This window comes from Gopherus evgoodei, chromosome 10 (genome assembly GCF_007399415.2).
Source record: "Gopherus evgoodei ecotype Sinaloan lineage chromosome 10, rGopEvg1_v1.p, whole genome shotgun sequence".
In the NCBI taxonomy this organism is placed as follows: domain Eukaryota; kingdom Metazoa; phylum Chordata; order Testudines; family Testudinidae; genus Gopherus; species Gopherus evgoodei.
In genome coordinates, this window is record NC_044331.1 from 81,692,236 (window position 1) to 81,714,027 (window position 21,792).

At 37.1% G+C, this 21,792-nt stretch overlaps 2 protein-coding genes across 2 annotated transcripts; one reads left to right on the forward strand and one right to left on the reverse strand.

Annotated features, from left to right (window-relative positions):
- Nucleotides 1-83: 83 nt before the first annotated feature.
- FAHD1 (fumarylacetoacetate hydrolase domain containing 1) lies at nt 84-1,640 on the forward strand. Its single transcript, XM_030578872.1, has one exon. The coding sequence runs from the start codon at nt 191-193 to the stop codon at nt 860-862; it is 672 nt and encodes a 223-aa protein (XP_030434732.1). The 5' UTR covers nt 84-190; the 3' UTR covers nt 863-1,640.
- Nucleotides 1,641-3,296: 1,656 nt separating this feature from the next.
- On the reverse strand, nt 3,297-20,793 carry MEIOB (meiosis specific with OB-fold). Its single transcript, XM_030578916.1, has 13 exons — nt 20,725-20,793; nt 17,408-17,465; nt 15,204-15,335; nt 14,315-14,387; nt 12,045-12,240; nt 10,625-10,725; nt 9,459-9,511; nt 9,264-9,359; nt 7,698-7,799; nt 6,893-7,046; nt 6,286-6,469; nt 5,242-5,328; nt 3,297-4,268 (listed from the first exon to the last, which is right to left on the reverse strand). Exons 1-13 carry the CDS (start codon nt 20,791-20,793, stop codon nt 4,158-4,160), a joined length of 1,416 nt encoding a protein of 471 aa, XP_030434776.1. The 3' UTR covers nt 3,297-4,157.
- Nucleotides 20,794-21,792: the final 999 nt, after the last annotated feature.

Here is a 21,792-nt window from a genome sequence, read left to right on the forward strand (position 1 = left end):
TTGCAGCTTAGCCCAGGGTAAAAAGCAGGGGCGGAGCCATGTATTCATAGACAACTCTATGGTTTTCAGCTGAGAGCAATTGGATTGGTGCAGAAAAAATGTGTCTCCTCTGGCCAGCCGTAGCTGTGGCATGATTGTTCTGCCCTGGTCATAGTTCATCTTCTGACGCAGAAGGAAGTTTGCAGGGATTATGGCTTCTTCCAAGCCTTTGGCCAGGTTCTGGGAATGGGGCAGAAACATCATCTGCGTGGGGAGGAATTACGCAGAGCATGCCAAGGAGATGAAAAATGCTCTCCCTAGCGAGCCCCTGTTTTTCCTGAAGCCTTCCTCAGCCTATGTCCGGGAAGGAGACCCCATTATCAAGCCTTACTACTGCAACAATCTGCACCACGAGGTGGAGCTGGGAGTGGTGATTGGGAAGAAAGCCCATGCTGTCTCCCAGAAGGCTGCTATGGACTACGTGGCAGGTTATGCCCTGTGCTTGGACATGACAGCCAGGGACACCCAAGCTGAGTGCAAGAAAAAGGGTCTTCCCTGGACCTTAGCCAAAGGCTTCAATACATCCTGTCCGGTTAGTGATTTTGTGCCCAAGGAAAAGATACCAGACCCACACAAGCTGCAGATCTGGCTCAGGGTAAATGGTGAGCTTAGGCAAGAAGGGGAAACCTCTTCTATGATTTTCTCTATCCCCTACATCATCAGCTATATCAGTGAAATCATCACACTGGAAGAAGGGGATCTGATTTTGACAGGTAGCCCTAAAGGTGTTTCTGCTGTACAGGAGCACGACGAGATACATGCTGGAATAAATGGCATCCTCAGTATGCAGTTTAAGGTGGCACAGCAATCACGCCAATCTTGATGGGGGAATCTGTCATTTCTTTTGGGGGAGTGCTCTACAGCTGCCTTTTAAAACAGCCAAAGAATGAATACCTAGATGTCTGTTCCCCAGCAGCCTAAAAGAATGTATCGCCCAGTCCTCTTGGAAACAATGAAGAATCAGACGTACTGAGCTAAATTAGGTTTTGTGAGCCTTCTTATAAAGGCCCCAGATAAGGACTACCACTGTTGTGAAGGTCAAGCTTTTCACATTATTGAATGGCACACAGATCCAGCTAAAAATATGTATATGGTAGAGAGGCACTCAAGCAATCTGGTTAATGTGTTATATTTAAAGAAAGCAGCTTTAAAAAGGACAGTTGGGAGTGTGTGAGAGAAAGGGAATTGTGATGAAATGCCAGTTTAGGAAGTACTCTAATGAAATTGGTTTAAATGAAATGTTCTGTCATACCGTTTTTGCCCTAATCCTAAAACTAACGTAGTGCTCCACACATATTGTCTTTAAAAGAAACATCGATTTTTGCTAAGGCACGCGGAGGCCCTTGGAAATAAATGTCCACAAATTTAAAATTGTTTAAGAAAATCAGCATTATTCTCACCACTCTTTTTTACTGCCCATTAATTTTTTGGTGGGGCAAAGTGACATTATCAGCACATGAAATTTGGTCCTGTTAAAGGAAAAAATCACTGTTGTATACCGCACCACAGGTGCATGTTTCCTTCTTTTATGTGACTGTCATTAAAAGCAAATGTTTTTGAAAGGAGGTTAAAAAATTAAAGGATAGCTGGCATACACAATATACAGTATATTTTTAGCTGGTCTGGTAATTAACTTGGAATTATATATCCTCAAAATCATGCACGTGATTGCCAGGAGGTCTCCTTAACTGCAGCACTGCATAAGCCTTCTGGTGGCTGATTAACAAGTTTTGAGGAGAAAGCTGGGTGCTCCTAATTCAGAGGTGAATGCTGCATCAGTACAAGTCATTGGGCAGCCAGAAGGGGAAAGGCATTTTATAAAACACAGCCAACTATAAAATGGGGATAAGCAAGGCTCTTTCACCTTTGCTAAGTGCTTTCATTTAATATTTACTGAAATTAGAAAAATTTAAAATTATACCATTACTTCCAGCAAACTGTGGCTTTAAAGAGAATTACTTGATCCAGGTATTAGTACAAAACAAAACAGCTTTAGGGAAATTTTCAGCAGTTGGGATCCAATTGCCACATAAGCAAAGTGTCTTGTCCAATAGAAAATCCCCTTGATACTCTCAGCATTGAAAGTTCACAGCTTCTGCAGAAGGCCAACTTAATGAGAGGAAAGATCAGCCTGTTCCAGAAGCCCAAACCCCACAAATAGCTTTCCACTTAACACTGTGCATAGTGGCAGAATTACTATTAGTTTATGGTTGGTCACCTGGTACTGGCTTTCCTTGTGTCCAGGTGCTTGGTAATATCAAAATACAGCAAAAAATAAAATAGTTTTATAACTATAGTTTCCCACATAAACAATTCCTGTTATTGCAGAAATGTTACAGGTTCATGATTGGGGGACAAGGTGACCAGTGCACTCAAGTATGCAGAAAGATGTAGTCCACAGACATTCTAAGATGTGGTATAATTGTGGAAAAGTTTGAGATTCCCTATTTTAAAAAATCCCTTTTCCTCCTCAAATATAGCCGGGCAGCAAATAGATGAACCTAGAATAGGAGTCATGCATAACCAAAAGGAAAGGGGACGTGGGCTTAGCAATGGGTTAACAGCTGGTAAAGCTTTTTGGACAGAGAATTTTTCAATGCAAAGGTATTCTAATCACATTTTTTATGTCTGGGATGTGCATCTTGGGCCTTCTGTTCTTCCCTCACAGACATCCGTTCCTCAAGTAAGTCAGAGAGAGCTGTTCATAGCATGCTTTGGGCTCTATCTTCCCATACGTTGTAGGATCTCATCTATACTACAAATAGAATTGTACTGAGGGCCTGATTGCAACCACAGTTATCCTCTAATACAGTTAAACTATGGTTCCATTTTAAAGCAGACAGTCATGTTTGGAATCATTTCGTCAGCTTTGGACTGTGGTCCCTTCTAAGTTCATGTCAAGCTGACTAATTTCTGTGGGAAAAAACACCTCCGTGTCAGAACCACCCCATTCTGAGGGAATCTGCGGACAAGCTAGGTGCAGTGTTATTCTTAAGAAGTCTGATTGCCATACGCAGACATTGAGCTGGAGAGTCTACATGACTCCATTGTGGAGAACCAGGAAGCACAGAAGGTCTATTGTGACAGCTCTTAACTTTTCCAGAGTACTGTAACTCTTTCAGGAGTCTGATTTGTCTTGTCCCCCCCAAAAGTTTCACCTCACTTAAAAACTACATGCTTACAAAATCAGACATAAAAATACAAAAATGTCACAGTGCACTATTACTGAAAAATTGCTTACTTTCTCATTTTTACCATATAATTATAAAATAAATCAATTGGAATATAAATATTGTACTTACATTTCAGTGTATAGTCTATAGAGCAGTAAAAAGAAGTCATATGAAATTTCTACTGACTTCGCTAGTGCTTTTTATGTAGCCTGTTGTAAAACTAGGCAAATATCTAGATGAGCTGATGTACCCCCTGGAAGACCTCTGTGTACCCATAGGGGTACATGTACCCCTGGTTGAGAACCACTGGTCTATTGTGTTTTGTAATTTAGAATTACAGGAATTTTCCCCGAAAAGGAGTGGTTATTCTCTTTGGCTAGAGAACACAGAACTTCAGTGAGCCAGCAGTCACAGAAGATCATTTTTTGGCTAGAGAGAATTTTGTTTTTATTGCATTGTGATTGCTATTCTCCCATGCTATACAAGATCACAGATCATATCTACTGCAATAATTCAAGAATTATACTTTTAGAATTTCTTTCCTATGGGGTATATTGTAATAAAAACATGTTTGCAGTTTAGTTTAAATAACTGTTTATTATCCCTTTGAGCATTTTTCAGAATTTATTATAAACTGAATGAAAATTGTTTCCCTTTCTGCTTAAGGGGCTTAATTCAACAGAAAGTGTATCTAGATGCCAGACAGATTTTTTTCCTAAAATGACCCCTAAATAAACTTTTCTAAGATGAATAATATAAAACGGAAAGATCAAGAAGATATAGGCCCATTTGTAAAGTTCAGTAATAAACCTGTTTCTCTTTTACCAATCTAAATACATTTAACAAAATACAAGTATTGCATCAAACATCTTTTTTTATAATAATGTCATTTCAATGCAGTACAACTTTTTTAAATCCTTCCAGCTGTTAAAAAGCCAAACAATGTTATTTTCTTCCTTTTTCTGACAAGTTCTGACTGGCCTCTACAGGATCTGCTAGTTTGCATGAAAGCAAGTTCACTCTCAATCCGGTTCTCAAACTGGGTGACAAAACCAACTGTAAAAATAAAGAATTGTATTTTTTCTGCAAAACATTTCAAAACTTTTTGTTTTCAAAGTTATATACGTCTCCCGTCTCAATGAAGCATATTGTTTATATGCCTATGGCTGTCAAAGATAAATGCTTCCATTTGATGGGAACCAGAGACTGTGTGGGCTAAGGAGAAGTATGTGTTATAAAGAGTTAAGTTTAATGAATGTTAAAGAAAAGTTTGAAGCCAGGTTACAGTAGCTCTGTAACAGGCCATTTTATTTAAACAGGGAGTACTGTACAGTGCACAGTAAAGTGTATGGTTTAAAAAAAATCAGGCATGTTGCATCAAAGCAGCAAATGTTTTAACAATTTACTTCTCCAGCTGTGTGGGTCTGTATTATTGTTGCCATTCCCAAGATAGCTAGGGACTCTAGATACTATCGTATTCCCTTCCCCAAGGGCAAAGCCATGGCTTTTTCAAAAAAAAAAAAAAAAAAAAAAGTTTTAATTTGCATAATTAAATATGAAAGGTAATATTTACATAATCCTAGACACAGTACAATATAATCAAACATGTACCTTGGTCCCTGATCCTACAAACATACACATACTTAAGTTTATGCACACGAGTAGTGCTAATTAGGTCAATGGTACTAATATGTTTACAGTTAAGCACATGCACAACTCTTAAGAAGACCAGAGTCCTGGTCAGCAGTGGCCAGATCCTACAGGTCTCACTCAGATTTTGCCTGAGTGAGGCCTACAGAAGTAGCCATCCTGCTGTCAAAACCCAGTAATGAGGACATTTATTTTCTGGTATTATATTGTATTATACAACAATTATATGCATATAAATTCATAGACCATTTAACTGTCAACAAGTACACTAGGTGGCTCTCTTATGACTGTTAAACATCATTTTATTTTAATATAAAAAAATCCTCTCTCTAACTGACACTAACAAATGGTTTACGTGTTTAGTGATAACACTACATACTTTAAAATAAATTTTGCTTCGTTCAAGAAGAAGGTGCCATTTTAATGCTGTTTTCTGCTCTTCTGTCAGAGTGAGGAATTCATGTACCTGTTGAAATGATCAAACAACACACTTATTTCTGAAACATATTAAAATATACATGTGAATTAAAATCACTTTCAGAAGATACTAGAATGACCACAAACTTAAATCCCTCAAAGGAAAATGTAAAACTCATTTTTTCAGTCTAATGTTCCAACAATCATACCTCACCAAAAAAAAAATTAGCAAACAGAAATGCTTGCCACCGACTGGCGGATGGAAAGAGAGAGAAGCTGTTCACTTTAATAAAGTTGTAAAGCTATCAAATATCAGAGAGATGCATGTTTTATAATTACATAGATATATTGGGTAAAATAAACTGCTTAATATTCAGGGAGGGAGATTAATGGAAATATCAATTATATCTCCAGGAAAGTGTAATTTTTAAAATGAAAAAATAGGGATCTTCTGTTGAATCTCTTTTAATCAAAGTAAAGTTTTAAGAGGATTGGCACCGTTATAAATTCCTAAATAAATATAAACATGATTCCTTCTTTCTAGGAATTTGATAGTCCCTAGCTATACAGTAGAATCTCAGAGTTATGAACCAGAGGTTAAAACTGACCAGTTAACCACACCCATCAATATATATATATATATATATATATATATGTGTGTGTGTATAAAAAAGCACAGTGCAGTACAGCACTGTGTTAAATGTAAATTACTAAAAAATAAAGGGAAAGCAGCATTTTTCTTCTGCATAGTAAAATTTCAAAGCTGTTTAAGTCAAGGTTCTGTTATAAACTTTTGAAAGAATAACCATAACATTTTGTTTAGTTACAAACATTTCAGAGTTACGAACAACCTCCTTTCCTGAGGTGTTTGTAATGCCGAGGTTCTATTGTGTAAGGAGCACAAACATAATATAGCAATAATAGTATTTTTTGGCTTGCTTCACACAGCTGGAACTTCACACTCTTAGATCAGATCAACCAGGGTAAACTGATTTCTATTATTTACCGTGCAGCTTAATGTTTCCTCAGCTACAACATCTGAGAGGTTACATGAACGTAGAGTGCCTGTGTGATCTGTAAGATCAACTAGTAAATCAAAACTGGTAAAGACAGACTTAGCATCTGAAGAGTTGTCATTGCAGAAAGTGCATGTGTTTGACATTTCATTGACCACATAGTGGCACCCTGAACTGCAAGGAACAGGAAAAGACAAAGTATTAATTACAACAGCTATACGGTTATTTATCGCCAATTTGAAATTGTTCCCTAGACCACCTGACCTTCCTCCAAACCCACCCTTCCAATGGACTCTTCCTTCCAACCAGATTCGTTCATCTTTTACACTCATACAGAGACAAACTGGCCCTTACTCTCCTCTCTCCCTCCAAAAGCCAGAGAGGGCAGGCTCTATCTCTAATCATCTCTGACAAAGTACACATCTGAAACCCTCCATTCTAACAAGACCAGATTCCCCCCTTGCCCCCTCATGCAGAGCATTTTCATTTCACTTTCCTGGAACTAAGCTAAACATTGTTTGATCTCAGTAGTGTTGGGGTAAAGGAGAGGAGGGCAAATGTTTTTTATATAAAGTTAAAATATAAACAACTGCTTACCACCTGTTTCGTATAATTTTAGATGTATCAGTATCAATGTTCAGTGTAGAAATATAAGCGTAAATAATGCCATAGACTGGTTCAGATTTTCCCTCATTCTGCAAAGCTTTTACCTTTAACTGCTCCACAGTATAAATGTCAACTATAGTCTGCACTAAAGTTGAAAGGAAAATGTTAAATATGTCCAAGAAAACACCACTAAATAAAAAAAAAGGACAAAGTTCAAAAAGGAATATTGGGTCTGATCTAAAGCCCATTTGAAATCAACAGAAAGGCTCCCATTGACCTTCATGGGTTTTGGATCAAGCTCATAATAGAAAAAAGTGAGACATTCAGTAAAGAAAATACTTAAGAAGTAAGAGCTCCAACCCAGAGAAGATAAGTTTTACTGTAAAACATTTTCAAATAAAATATTTGTCCTATTTATTGTGTGCTTCCTTTTCTAAATATATTCATATATAGGTATTTTATATATAATAGTTTGCTCTGTCTTTTTCTTATTTATTCAGATATATTCAGTTTAGGTCTCTTTCCCCAAGGCCTGTGCGTTTCCAAGAATAGTACATCTAGCTGTTTGCAAGTACGCATAGCCATCCACATTTGAGGTACACAACATCGCCAGACAATTTGTAAAACAGCTCGATAAAGGTCAGGTCCTGAAATTCTTAAACAGGTGAAATTTTCCATTGAAGTCAGTGAGTTTTAAACCTATAAAAAAGCTGCAGGAACAGGTCCGAAAAGCAAATGACAGTACTACGCAACCGAGTCACATTTAAATCAAAGGAATATCTGGAGGAATGCTTACAATTTATGGATTCTTTTAACTGATCCTCAGTTATATCATCCAAAGCGCCAGTTGCTGCACTCTCTTTTATGAAGTTGAAAAGAATATTTGCTTCTGGTGTGTCTTGAAAATATAAAATGAAAATTAGCTATGAATAAATGTCCCCTGCAAAAAATGACAAGTAAAATGTCTGAATTCTGAAATTATTGCTATTTTTATTCTGGTAACAGCAAGGCCACATCAGTCTGCAGTGAGCAGAGAGATGCTTCTCTCTTTCATTCTCCAACCATTAATACATATATGGGATGCACGAAGGAAGCATAGATGGAGGTGCAGCAGGGAAACCAGAAATTATTGTTCACTTGGCACCTGACTGCCCCTTCCTGCAAGAGGGGAAAAATACTCTAAAAATATGAGCAAAATGCTATAGTAGCAATGCCATACCATCTCACTAACACAAGGACAGAGGCCTAGGAGGAGTGGGAGGGCCACTTAGGCCAGGGAGTCAAAGTAAAACAGGCCCAACCCTTCCACACAGATCTGCAAAGCAGAGATTCCCCTGTGCACCGCACTTTTCTCTAGCATCAGAACTAGCTCCACGGTTGTACTGCCATTCTCTCTCCTGCCATGGCTACACCTCTTTATGGAATTCTTGTCACAGTGAGGGAGCTAAGCATCTATATATGCGCCAAATGTCCAGAGACTAGGGGGCACATTCAATAGGAAGTAAACTGTGTTTAGCAGCTCTTGGCTGGCTTTGGGCTCTCTCCACTCCCCAAAATCTAGAGTCCCCAACATATGACGTTCACACAAGGGTCTTCCATGGACTCGAATGAAGTGTCTGGGAACCCTGCTGCTGATCTGATGTTCTGCACAGACACCGGCTCGGCTCAGATCTTCACACATTCACGCCTTCCACCCCACCCACACAATGGAATGAGAACATCTGGCCCTCAGAAACGATGCAACTGTTACTTTTACAAAACAAGCACAATGCTATTTACAGGAGAAACAAAGCCTTAGAGAATGCTTCCAACTGGTGAAGATGACTCACTGTGTAGGCAGCTAGTGTTAGATCAGGCCATTCTTTTCTTAGTTAAAATTAAATGTTCATATGTCTCTGCAAACAGACAAATTATGAATAAACTGGGCCAAATTCTGCACTCAAATGCTCACATTCATTGCTCACTGAAATTAGAAGATGCATGTGAGAATCTGAGGGCTGAGTTTGACCAAGAACTCTACCTATTAACCTACAAGTTATTTTTACTGGGTTTGTATTTTGTACCTAATAGAGAAAGAAAAAAATATTCATGTTACAATGCTTAATAGGAGACTCAGCTAAGTTTTAACGACCGATTGGACAGTTGTGCTAAATATTACAATGGTAGGTGTTATAGAAAAACTATTAATAGGTGAGAGAGACAGAAATTAGCTATTGTATATGGTGACATTTTTCTTTAGCTAAAGCTTCAAAATTTCTTTTAAATTCTAATGCAAACTAAATTTGAACCAAAAAGTTAATACTTGCACTTCAATTATTTATCTATTATAGCCTACAATATGTGGGCTTTAACAATCTCTTACCTGGATTAGTTGTAAAAATGGTTTTTGATATAACAGTCGCAGTCATGCAGTTCCTAAATTTGTCAAAATTTATTCTCAGCTCTGATGCAAATATTACTGGACAGAAAAACATAATTCTTTGTTATTTTAAATAAGTATCCCACTAAAGGTAAAAAACAACAGCAGAAATCTTTCACAAAAATAGAAAAGGGATACCTGTTTCTCGTGGCATCCAACTCTGCGCAAGCTGGATAGATTCATTATCCCAACTAAATAAAAAAAACACATTTATTTAATAGTGAAAGCACTGGGAACATGAGTGACAAAATATGAACAATAGTAGGGATTAGCATTTATGCCATTAAAGAGTATTTATTCCCCTCATCCTTCCCCAAAATATTAAACAAAGATCTAAGTATAAGTTAAATGGTCAGAATGACCCCAGTCCAGCCTTTAATTGTGCATGAACACTTCTGTGTGCATACCATTATTTGTATATGCAAACTACTGGGTTTATATAACCTGTATTTGTATGCTATGTGCACAAGCACAAATGCTTTTGGGTGTACAGATTACATCACATGTACACCCAAATGGTTATGCAAATACAACTACAGGCATATTTTGGTTATGCAAACATAGCTACAGGCATATTTTGAAAATATAGCCCAGCAGGTAACTACAAAACTTTCCTACATTATTTCTAAGTGTTTGTTTTCATTTTAATCCCATTTTACCCTAACTCCACTTCCCGTTATTAATTCTGCTTTAGTCTTTTATCATCTTTTATATGACCTTTTTAACTGGTTGGTTTGTGGAAGAAATGCACTGCACTTACAGCTATTTTAAAATATCAGGTGCTACATATATGCATATCTAATAGTATGTTTATATTTGCTAGAAGATTTAATTATAAAACTGTTTACCTGTGAAAATGCTGATAGGCATGCATAAGTACATTCATGCAAAGGTAGACCTATGTTTGGGAGCAAACAATACATCTCTTTGCATAAATAAAATGTCTATTGGTCTGACTGGCAACAGTTTTTTTATTATTCCATACCACTGGTGACCTTTCATAATTTATTTGTAGTTCAGCTTCACTCTGACACTCTTGAGCTGTAAGTTTGTCAATATCTCATAGAAATAGATAACATATCCAAGGTCACTATCAGATATCCTTTACATGTAATATTGTTTGATGGATACTGCTGCCTTTTAATAAATATTGCTTCCTCAGCACAGTGGCCACCCAATTAATACTGTATTTCAATTAACTAACTACAAGCTTAGGGCAATATTTACTACATTCAATTTATTCTCTCTTTATCTACCCTTGCCTTAATTTGTGTATTTGAATAATGATTTAGTACATGATTTACCAAATCATTGCAAAGGACAACTCTGTTTCATCATACAGCTTTACTTCACACCTCTGACCTTTCCTTTTGTCCGAAGTGGTAAAGTACTTTGGCTCCCCAACCTTGAAAAGTAAGAAAAATATTACTATTCACCTAAAATATATAGAAGAATTAAAAAGAATCAAGCTAGAAAGGAAGAGTCAAAATGATTAAAATATATAAAAAATGACAACAAGCAAGAATACAGAATGAGTTTGCATCCCTGACCATCTTAGCTAATAGTCACTGATGGCCTGTCTTCCATGAACTTATCTAATTCTTTTTTTGAACCTAGTTATAGTTTTGCCTTCACAACATCACCCCGCGACAAGTTTCACAGGTTGACTGCGTATTCTGTGAAGAAGCAGCAGGGGTGGCTGTAGGTATTTTGTCGCCCCAAGCACGGCAGGCAGGCTGCCTTCTGTGGCTTGCCTGTGGGAGGTCCACCGAAGCTGCGGAACCATCGGACCCTCCGCAGGCATGCTGCCAAAGGCAACCTGCCTGCCACCCTCGTGGCGACCGGCAGAGCCCTTGGCATGCTGGTGCCTGGAGCTGCCCCTGAGAAGCAGAGTTTGACAGTGTTGTCTTTAACCCCCAGAGAAAGGGCCAAACGTGTATTTCATAAAAACTGAATGAGTTAAATATGTGAAGGTATCCACGGACACTCTGGTTTACTTTGAAAAAATGTTGATTTCCAGATAGGTATATCTTCTATGCATGTGCTGACATGATCCCAAAACTGTGTGTGATTTGGAAGGTTTCCATTCTCATAAATCTCCACTGAAATCACCTATACAAAATCTATTTACTGAAAGTACCAGGATTTGGCCTAGCATGTACACTTGAATGTATTTCAGAATAATGGGATTGGAGTTCATAAACAGACCATCGGTACAGTAGTTGCAATAAATTCCTGAATGTATCTGGGGCTCTATTGTGATCTCAAATATGCAGGTGTACCTTGTGTTCTCAAACCTCTTGATATTCTATTCGCAAAGCAGATCTTTTAAGCTACAGTATGTGCTGATGTGTGCCTGCAATTAGAGCTTTACACATCCCAAAGAAGTCATAGCATCCCAAAACTTAAATACTATATTTATTAACTAATTTTATAAAGTAATTTTTACTTCATAAAAGTGGACTTGTATGTATGATATGAACATTGAAATAAGTTATCCCCTTGTATTTTTGTATCAGATAAAGCAATATATTATATACATCAATCCTTATGTTGCATTTTGTTTCTTGTATTAACTCAATCCATATGACTGCAGACCAAGACAAAAGAAAATAATTGCTTCAGGCAGCCATGACCCGGTAAATCTAAATCTACACTGAAATCAATCAGGGCTGCAGCAGAAAAAAAAACCCTCTTCATTTTGTTGTAGCACTTCTAACTTACCGACTTCACTGCTGCAAGCACATTAATGATTCTTCCATCAAGGCTTTGCCCATTTGCAACAATGTCACCCAGAGAATAGAAATCCTGAGGATCCTTTACAGGTAGATGCAACAGGGAAAGCAGCTTGGTGTCCACTTCATAGTGGCAACAAATTTTGACCACTGAATGAGTCTCACTGAGCAATAATTTGTAGCAGCTAAATTGAATACATAAAAAATGTATTTTACACATCACTAGTACACTATCCAGTGAAAAGTTACATCAGTTCATAGCGAACAATGTCAGTTGATGTTTTTCTATAGGATTATTACTGAGGATGATAAAAGGTTAGGAAATACATGTTGTTATATCTTGATAACAACATGTCAGTTTTTCATCCTAAGGAAAAATGATATGTTTATGTTACACTTCATAGATATTTACAACCAAGAAGTCAACATGCATTATTAACAATGTAAAACATAAATCCATCACCCTTTCAGCACTTCACAGGTAGTTTTTATATTGCGATATATACTCCATATAATGAAACATTTAAAAAGTGCTTTACAAAGTGTTAAATTACATACCATTAGGATAGCAACTCAGTAACAATGTCTATAGTCTATAGTACTTAGATTGTAAACTTTTTGGGACAAATACCAGTAATACTACTACTAATAATAATAATACACACACACACACTTGAAACATTAGCCAGGATAAAGGAGTTCCCTCTCTACAGATTCAAATATCTGAAGAATATATGAGAAAAGGAAAAGGCCCTTGCTTTTCCTTCTCAAACAAACAACCCTCAATTGATATCCCATGCTGGAATTTGAGTAGATAAGGTTTGACTCAGTTGTTCAACATCTGTGACAAACTCCACTCTGGGTTAGGATTTACAGAGCTAGTTAATCTCATTGTGCCATCTAAAATTTTCAGATACCTTTCACAAAGTTAACTGAAACCAAAATAATCGTGATACCATGTAAACTATTTTTTAAAAATGCTATAGTGTACTAAACTGCCTTCCAGCTAAAGACATGCAAAAGGCTTTTGACAGAATTAAACATCTTTCCATAAAATTATAAAGTGTTAATTAAACACAATGGGGCAAAGTCATCCTTGGAATAAATTCAATTAACTTCAACATACGTTACTGCAGGCATAATGTAAGTCATGCTTAGCTACTGAGGATCTTTACTATATTATTACTACAAAAGCCCAAAGTCCACATCATGACTAAATACATTTTCCTTGTCAGACTGTTTGGCAGAATATATAACTATATATTGTCCAGGACCCACAAGTGAATGACGACAGATACATGGACACATTTTAAACAGCAGGCCACAACTTTATTAAAATGTAACATCACTGTCTGCCCCATTTCCCTTTACCAGGAATCTGAAGTGGGTCCAGTGTGGGTTTTATAGGGCAACTACCATATAGCTCACAACTCTCAGAGTATACTTTTCACTGCCTACCCCAAGGATTCAACTTGCTCTTCTGAATCCTCTCAACTTTCCCCCTGCAAAGACAATAGAGGGTCCCAAAGAGGGACCTCATTCTGCAGGGACTTCAGGTCTCCCTTTTTTCCACAGACCTAGGATCCACCAGCAAAATCCTACGTCTCTGATGTTCTGGTTGCTGGCCCTTTGGCCTTTTATCCACACTGGACTCTGGCCATAAGTTGTGATGACTAACATTCATAAAGTTTCTTACATGAAATTCCTAAATTCTGCACCTATTCAACATAATTGTGTCTCTTGGATGATATGAGGAAGGAAGGGGAAAAAAAAACAAACCACTAGGCCACAGCCAATGCATCCCTGATGGAAAAAATTCCTTCCTGATCACTTAAACAGATGATCAGTTAGAGGAGCAACCTAAACACACAGTTCCTATATAACATAACAACAGGGAGAGGGGGAAGGTTCAGCTAAAAATAGACAAGAGGCTTGAAAACCCTAGGTCATGTTTTAAATAAATTACTGGGGGAAGCAATAGCCAATCTCTCTAGGTGGCCAATGAGCAGCAGAGCACTCAGTATCCCAGTACATACCCACTTTTAACCAAAAATTGTTCAGCACCTTACAGATCCAACCAAGTATCCCAGCCATTAAATCGGTGGTGGTAGTGGATGGAAGAAAGCATGGATGCATAACATTAATCTTGCAATATTCCAAGGGAAATTGCCTCATAATAACTGTCTAGTCTGACAATTATAGACAATATTAATCGTGATTATTCCACAAAATGAAGCTGGAAGCCTACTTTAAATTTACCTAGGAGTTGTGGGATTGAATTTTTCTTCCTTTTCTAGTTCCTTTGTTTGCACTAAAGGATTTTCAATTGTCACTGAAATGAAATATAGCATAGAAAAGTAATATTAAAATTATTTTAAAAGGAAGAGTACAGATATGTACAGAGAAATGTATCTAGGCAATTGTTTATTTGTTCTAGGTTAGATAGCAAAAATTTAGTTATTACAAATATTTTAAAAGTGCTTTAAGAGTGAAATTCTCACCTGTGCAGAGGGGTCACACAAGGACAATATACCATGTCTCACTTAAGCCCTCAAAGTATAGTTTATGTGGAACTAAAGTGGTGCACAGTCCTTGTGCAGGCCTTTTTTCACCTTATAGGCCTGATCCAAAGACCACTGAAAACAATGGGACTCTTTCTACTGATTTTAAAAGACATTGGCACAGGACAAATAAATCAGGAGCACTGGGGATTTTTTAGTGGATTGTGTTGGGGATTTTTTTGGTAGGGGGAAGGGGTTGTGTCTAATAATTTTAAAAAATTACAAACTGAAATAAAAATGTAAGTAAAATGCTAAATTATCTTAACACACAATTTACTTTTAATGATTAATAATAATTGGGCACAATGTTAAAATGTAGATCAATTAACTATGGATGGGTTCTGAGTGGCAATATTCAGTGGTTATATCAGGGGGAGGGGTGCTGTTGACAACTGATGTAGCTTGAATTTAAATTCTAAAAGGTTTACTCCCTCTTCCTCTATACTTATGTAACTGAACAATTTGTTTCCAATTAAATTGTTCTCATAATCATCAGATGAAAATATAGTAAAATCGCAAACACATAACACTGATTAACAGGAAAAAATATTCAAACAGAAATACGTTAAGAGTAAACTCCAACTCACCACAGTCACCTACTCTAAAACTTTCTGAAAGTGATCTAACATACTCCTCTCTGCCCCAAGAATTTACATTTATAAAGTAAGCTGGTGAATCTCGAATGGTAAAACTGAAGGTGTATCTCTCAGATCCAATGTCTAAAAAGAGAAACAATGCTTTTAATATCAGATATGAATGAAAGCATGTCAATTCAATCTGATATTAGTATTATTATACTTGACCAGATTTTACCATAACTTTAAATAAAAGTGTTAAATAAGTTAGTGTACAGAAATGTGGTAAATACAATGAGAGGTCAGCAGATTTTTTAATTATGAAATTTGGTGTTCATGAATGGGAGCTGTCTGGCAACAATAAATGCTATGGTTCAAACAGATGCTGTGAAAGTCTCCCCACACTTGGCAAAACACTTGTCATCCAACTTTTAATGGAGTATTATATTATGTAACATCATGTACATTTAGGAGTGTAAATCAGCAGATATGCACCAAAAATGTTATGTGTACATCAGAGAAAGATTTAAGATCAGCCAACTATAAAAATATACAGCAGTGCAAAATGATAAAGCAACACTAAACAGAGAACATATTGAGCTAACTTCTCTGCTGGTATAACTTCAACAGATAAGAGAATTTGGCTTACAGCAACCTCCCCAGCAGTAAAACTGGCATGAAGAAGTGTAGGTACACCTCTACCTTGATATAACGTTGTCTTTGGGAGCCAAAAAATCTTACCGCGTTATAGGTGAAACCGCGTTATATCGAACTTGCCTTGATCTACCAGAGTGCACAGCTCTGCCCCCCTCCAGCGCGCTGCTTTATCACATTATATCCGAATTCATGATATATCAGCCGTGTTATATTGGGGTAGAGGTGTACGAGGCAAAAAACCTCTTGGGTTGAGATCCTCACCTCTGCTCCAACCCCTTTACACTGCTCAAATGGGCTGGAACATTGATTCCCCCCAAGCAGGCAATCAGGTTAACAGCCTTAAGGCTGCCTCTGGAGGACCTGTTCACAAACTCTTGCAAAGATGACATGCCTGGGGATAGAAGGGACTCATTGTGGGACAGGGCCAAAGCTCTGCAGAGATTCCAGGCAGCAATGCAGCCCATAGGGTAGTCTTGGGAAGCCACCATAGCTTAGTTATACAAGAGGCCTCTCCAGCATTTGGAACAGTCCAGGATCAGGAGGGAGCAAAGATGAGAAAAAGTCACCCTTTGCTCCCTTCTCCTGCTAGGCTGCTATTTCTTTGCTGAATACAGAATCTCATCCATGAAGCTGTCTTTGGATCATGCTGCACTGTAACTTTGTTATTTGTAAGTTTTCAATAAAAACTACATGGTCATCCACACACAGCAAGAATAATTCTGATTACAATTACATGGACACATATCCTGGTATGTATTGTGAACCACTGAATTTAAAAGAATGCAGATATGTTCCTAGAGAGGATTCTTCTTCTTGGGAGTGCCAGCAACAAGACTGAGCAGTGAATGTCATGGAGACTGAAGTATCCTCTCTCCCTGAAGGCATTTCCTAACAATATCTGGGCCATATTCCTAACAATATCTGGGTGACCAGATGTTCCGATTTTATAGGGACAGTTCCGATATTTGGGGCTTTTTTTCTTATATGGGTGTCTATTACCCCACAACCCTGTCCTGATTTTTCACACTTTCTATCTGGTCACCCTAGCCATACCTGTTCTCTGGATAAACAGACAACCTCACTCTTCAGTGCTGTCAGTTTGGTACCTTTCAATTCCAATAAATTACTTACAAAACACTGTTCTCATACAATTTAAAATGTATGCAGTGCATGAATCTGTGCCACTGAGACCCAAACTGCCCTATTTGCTTCACTCTTCAAAATACACCCTTAACACTTCTATTAAAACGAAGAATTAACATAAAAAACAGCAATATTTCTGAAATGTTCTCAATTAGAGAGGGGCCAAAATTGGCATCATCTTCTCCATGCCCTGGGCTGGGGTTAGGGACTATGGATCTCAAGCACCTCTGCTTTGGGGTTTTGAAAAACAAAACTGATGAGAGTTTTGCCAAATTAATACTGTTCCTTCTGTCTCTGAAAAAATAAGTTTGATCTTTTCTATTTTTTTTAACACAAAGAAAACTAAATATTTTTGTTTTAGTCATACAAGCAAAGTTATACCACATGAGAAACTAAAATTAAAAAAATAACTCTACTTTTTCGGTCTGGAAAACCTTTGACATCTGTTTTCCCAATAACTACACCGATTATACTCTGCAAAACAAAAAAAGATTATAGAATACAAATATTAAACACAGATGCATATGATAAATTAGATTTCATGGACCTATACTCAGATGATAATAAACATATTATTGACTGATAACCATTTTAATGTATTTATTCCACAGTGCCACATAAATGAATGGCTTAAACATAAACATTCAATTTTATAAGAAAAAAAGTAACTAGTACAAAATGGTAAAAGAGGCCCAAACATTTGCCTGTGTAAAAAGCTGTGGGAGGAAAAAGGTTACCTAAAAATGTCTATAATTTTCACTGTCTTCCCCTCAGATAGGCAGGGATAGCTGGATTATGTTGTAGGCATGGCATGTGGCTCCCAAAAATGTACTAGTCCAAGAGCTGCTTAAATTCACAATGGAGAGAAACCCTATGGTTTCAGCCTCTTTGTTGTTATTTATATTACTGTAGCTGTCATTGACCAGGATCCCATTGTGCTAGGTGCTGTACAAACACAAAAAATGGTCCCCACCCTAAAGAATTTACAATCCAAGTATAAGAAAGACAACAGATAGATACAGGCAAATGGGGAGTACAAGGAAATAATCCACATTGGTCAGCATGATAAATAGTGGTCTCAGCACCCCACCAGCCTGACCTCCTGAGGTCCCTTCCAACCCTGATATTCTATGATTCTTTGATTCACGCTCAAGTTTTTTGTAGGCATCACAGAAAAGGAGGTTTTGGAAGCAGTATAATGAGGTAGCTTTGCAGATGTTTATGCAGCGTGCCTACCCAATGTGAAAGACAGCATGGGAAAAAGCACAAAGGTGGTTGTTTGGAAATTTAGCAAATGGGCAATGGAGACTGACATTGTGGGCTGACTAGAGCCAAGAGTCAGCATCTTAATAGTGGATGAGAGGTGGTAAATTGAAGAGGACAGGATGTGAAGGCCTAAAAAGTGAAGACCGTCAAGCTGCCTACCACTTCTGCAGTCTTAGTATCACCAGTTTAGTTCCCACTAGTTGACCCACTGCCACTCGCTCTCTAGGACCATTCCAGTGGTCACAGAGCATGTATCATTTATATTTGCATTTTGGAATGGACAACATCTCTGCACAGCACTTGCACTTATATTCAGTGGATGTCCTTGCAATTTTGTTGTTCCAACAACAGATGGAATATATGACCCAGTTAATTGGTATTTGCAAATGTAACAATTTAGTGGTCAATACAGGTTGAGTTCTGCACTAATTTACAACCTCATGCTAGCCACCTATTTCTCTGGAGGTACAGTGTAAGTCTGCTCAGAACCTGAGCCCATGTTTATAGTTTACTTTCAGTCACTAGGTGGAGCACAGTAACTGTCCTATCCTACAGTTATTTAAAGGATTTCATCAGGAGCATGTGTTTAATACAGTGTAACTTCCTTGAGGTCTTCAGAGCTTTCTTTCATATAGCGTTTTCTATCAATCCACATAACTTTGTTTAGTTTTTTTAAGCCAGGCTGAACGGCAATCAAATGAGCTTGCAACACATCCTGTATGTCATTGCTAGTAATAGGGAGTTAGTTCTTGGAATCTGAACATGTGATTTAACGTCTTAAAACTTTAACCTGAAGTATAATTTATTTCAGCCTTTCCTAACAAAATAAAATTATACTACAGTAATCTAAAAACTAATTTTAACTAATTAAAATATGTACTCATTAGTTTAACATGTATTGAGTCAGGTTTAATTTGTAGTAATTGGATGTTTCTCAAATGAAAACTATGCTGCACTCAAAAATTACAATTTTGCTTTTAAAAGAGAATGTATTTTAACTAAGCTGGTGGATCAATTTATTTGTGAGTGATGACAAACGACAAAGACTTTAATGCATTTTGCTGGGACAGGAAGAATTTATGAAAAGTTGAAAAATGACAGCACAAAATACCAAGGTGTGTGTAAAACTATCTCATCTGCTTCAGTTCCTTTTGTGATTACCCAGCTTTTATTATTTAAAATAGACAAGAACATCGGACTAAATTGTCCTCTCCCATAGAAAAGCTGTGGCAACAGGGAAAGTACTTGGAAAATTCCATGTGTTTTCAACTCTGTTTCAATGTCATCAGAACTTCTGTAGCATGTATGACCCTGCAACCATTCAGATACCCTTAGATCTGTGGAGATATCTGGATACAACACCACAGTTCTCAGTGCATCCAAGCTGAAATTCAGTCTCTATTCTACAGGCTCCTGCACTGAGTAGCACAAAACGTTTGAGACATGATGTCATTGGTGGTCTAGTGAAGACCATTATAGCCCATGACTGAGGGGACTATGAAAACTGGAGATGGAGTTTCTGGAGCAGAAGGAATGATATAGCCCAGAATATTAAAATCTAAACTTGAAAAGCAAAGAATGAAAATTAAATACATGCACAGGGATTTCCTATTTTGATAATACAAAGTCAATGAGCTAAAATGCAAAGGACAGTTATGCTAGTGTATATTATAGGCCTAATCTTGAAAGCTTTACTCTCATGAATACAGTAGTCTTGGTCCTCACTCAAAGTGTTAACAGTTAAATGATAGAAAACATAATATAGATATATATACAGTAATAAATCTAAACACAGATCATAGAACTAACAAGTAATACTAAATTTCGCTGCTCAATGAAATTTTTTGTTGCACCTCATTCCCCTTCCTTTTCTGTATATCTTAATGTATTCTGAGGCTGAGCCCTTATCGTTTTATAATCTATTAAGTGTCTAGACCATTTTTTGTTTTTAATAATTAAGAAATAATAATAATAAACCAATTGGGGATATAATCTTGAAATCTTTACTCCCACTGCTGTCAATAAGAGTTTTGTCTGAATAAATAAGGACTTCAGAATTTGGCCCAATGGGACTATTTATTTGAGCAGAGGTTGCAGGATCAGGCCCTACATCCATAACTTGTAGCCAAAGAATATCATACATCCCTGATGTGTTGTGACTAAATAGTCCTGACTCTATATGTGAAATCACTAATTCAGCATTCATTTAAAATGATACAAAGAGGTCTCTGATTCTTCCAGATAACGAATTGCTCAGTCAATATCTATTGTTGTAGTACTCACACTATGGACAACAGCAGCAGCAATTTTCATTTTCCTGGTGTGTACACAAAGAAGGTACAGTACTTTATATCTAACAATTACACTGATGCTATGAGTTTCTAAATACATGTCAATTTTGTAGTAATATAATATAGTCAGATACAATTTCATCTGAGAACAAAAGTACGACGTTGCTGAGACTTACAGGGCGAGCCAGATTTGGATGTAGATCTGAAAGCGCAACAAAGTTCTGTGTTGAAATGGAATAGGCCATTCTTTATCTGTAATTTGAGAAAACTAATTTAAATCTAAAAATCAAAACAAATCACTTTGAATTATTCATACTGAAATTGTTAATAGAAGTAATTTTCTTTAAGAAATTTATTTTGACAAAGAAGTTTGACAAACAGCACCTGTCCTCTGTAAAAGTTTTAAATGCATTTCAGAGCTTCTGAACTAACAGTTTTCTTACTGTCCATGTTTATATACATAGTTGTTATTAATTTCATTTTCCATCCACATTTTCCAGAGATATTTTGGAGTTTTAGTACTGAATGACTCTCTTAGGCCCTGACCTTGCAAATACCCACACTGCTTTTCCTACATGGGTAGTTCCATTGAACTTAATGGGACTGCTCACATACATAAAGTTACTCACATGTGTAAAGTGTTTCTAGAGTTGTAGCCTTAATTTGAAATTATAATTAAATACATATAATTTTAAAAAAATGAAGGCCCTATTTCCTTAGGCTTATTCTTTGGCAGCATGTTCTACTTCTGGCAGTATGAAAAAGGGTCTGGATGTTCAGTGCTAGAACACACTTTTTTCTTGTCCTCAATTTTTTCATTTATTTACTAGAGTTTTGAAATTAGCAACAATGTAATTATTTTCAAGATGCAAATTTTGATTGTAAAGGGCCCACTCCTGGGAAATACTGAGCACCCAAGACTCCCACTCACGCCAGTGCTGGGCCATAAATGCTTAGTTAGCCTGCCTGAAGGCCTTTTGTAATTTCTGTGTTTCAATTCCAGGGCTGATCCCTGAGGCATTTATTGATACTTTGCAAAGCGGTATCAGATTCCCTCTTTTATATAAGGAGTCATCAAGATGTCTAGTACATAATAAGACATATTATAAGTAAAAATAATTGAATAATTGTCAGCATTTTTCAGAAGACAGACCTGTAAAGTCTGGAGACATCCTTCTTACAACTCACAATACTTGATATTTTGTGAGAGTTTTTAGCTGTTTTATCCTGCACCACCACCATTA

Excerpts from the sequence above, each read along its gene's own strand:
- FAHD1 (XM_030578872.1), top strand. The coding sequence starts at position 191 with ATGGCTTCTTCCAAGCCTTTGGCCAGGTTCTGGGAATGGGGCAGAAAC.
- MEIOB (XM_030578916.1), bottom strand. The coding sequence starts at position 20,793 with ATGGCCTATTCCATTTCAACACAGAACTTTGTTGCGCTTTCAGATCTA. Across the intron at positions 7,047-7,697 it reads GTTAAAAGAATCCATAAATT|TGCAGACTATAGTTGACATT; the intron begins GTAAGCATTCCT and ends TTTCAACTTTAG. Across the intron at positions 6,470-6,892 it reads AAAATTATACGAAACAGGTG|TTCAGGGTGCCACTATGTGG; the intron begins GTAAGCAGTTGT and ends TGTTCCTTGCAG.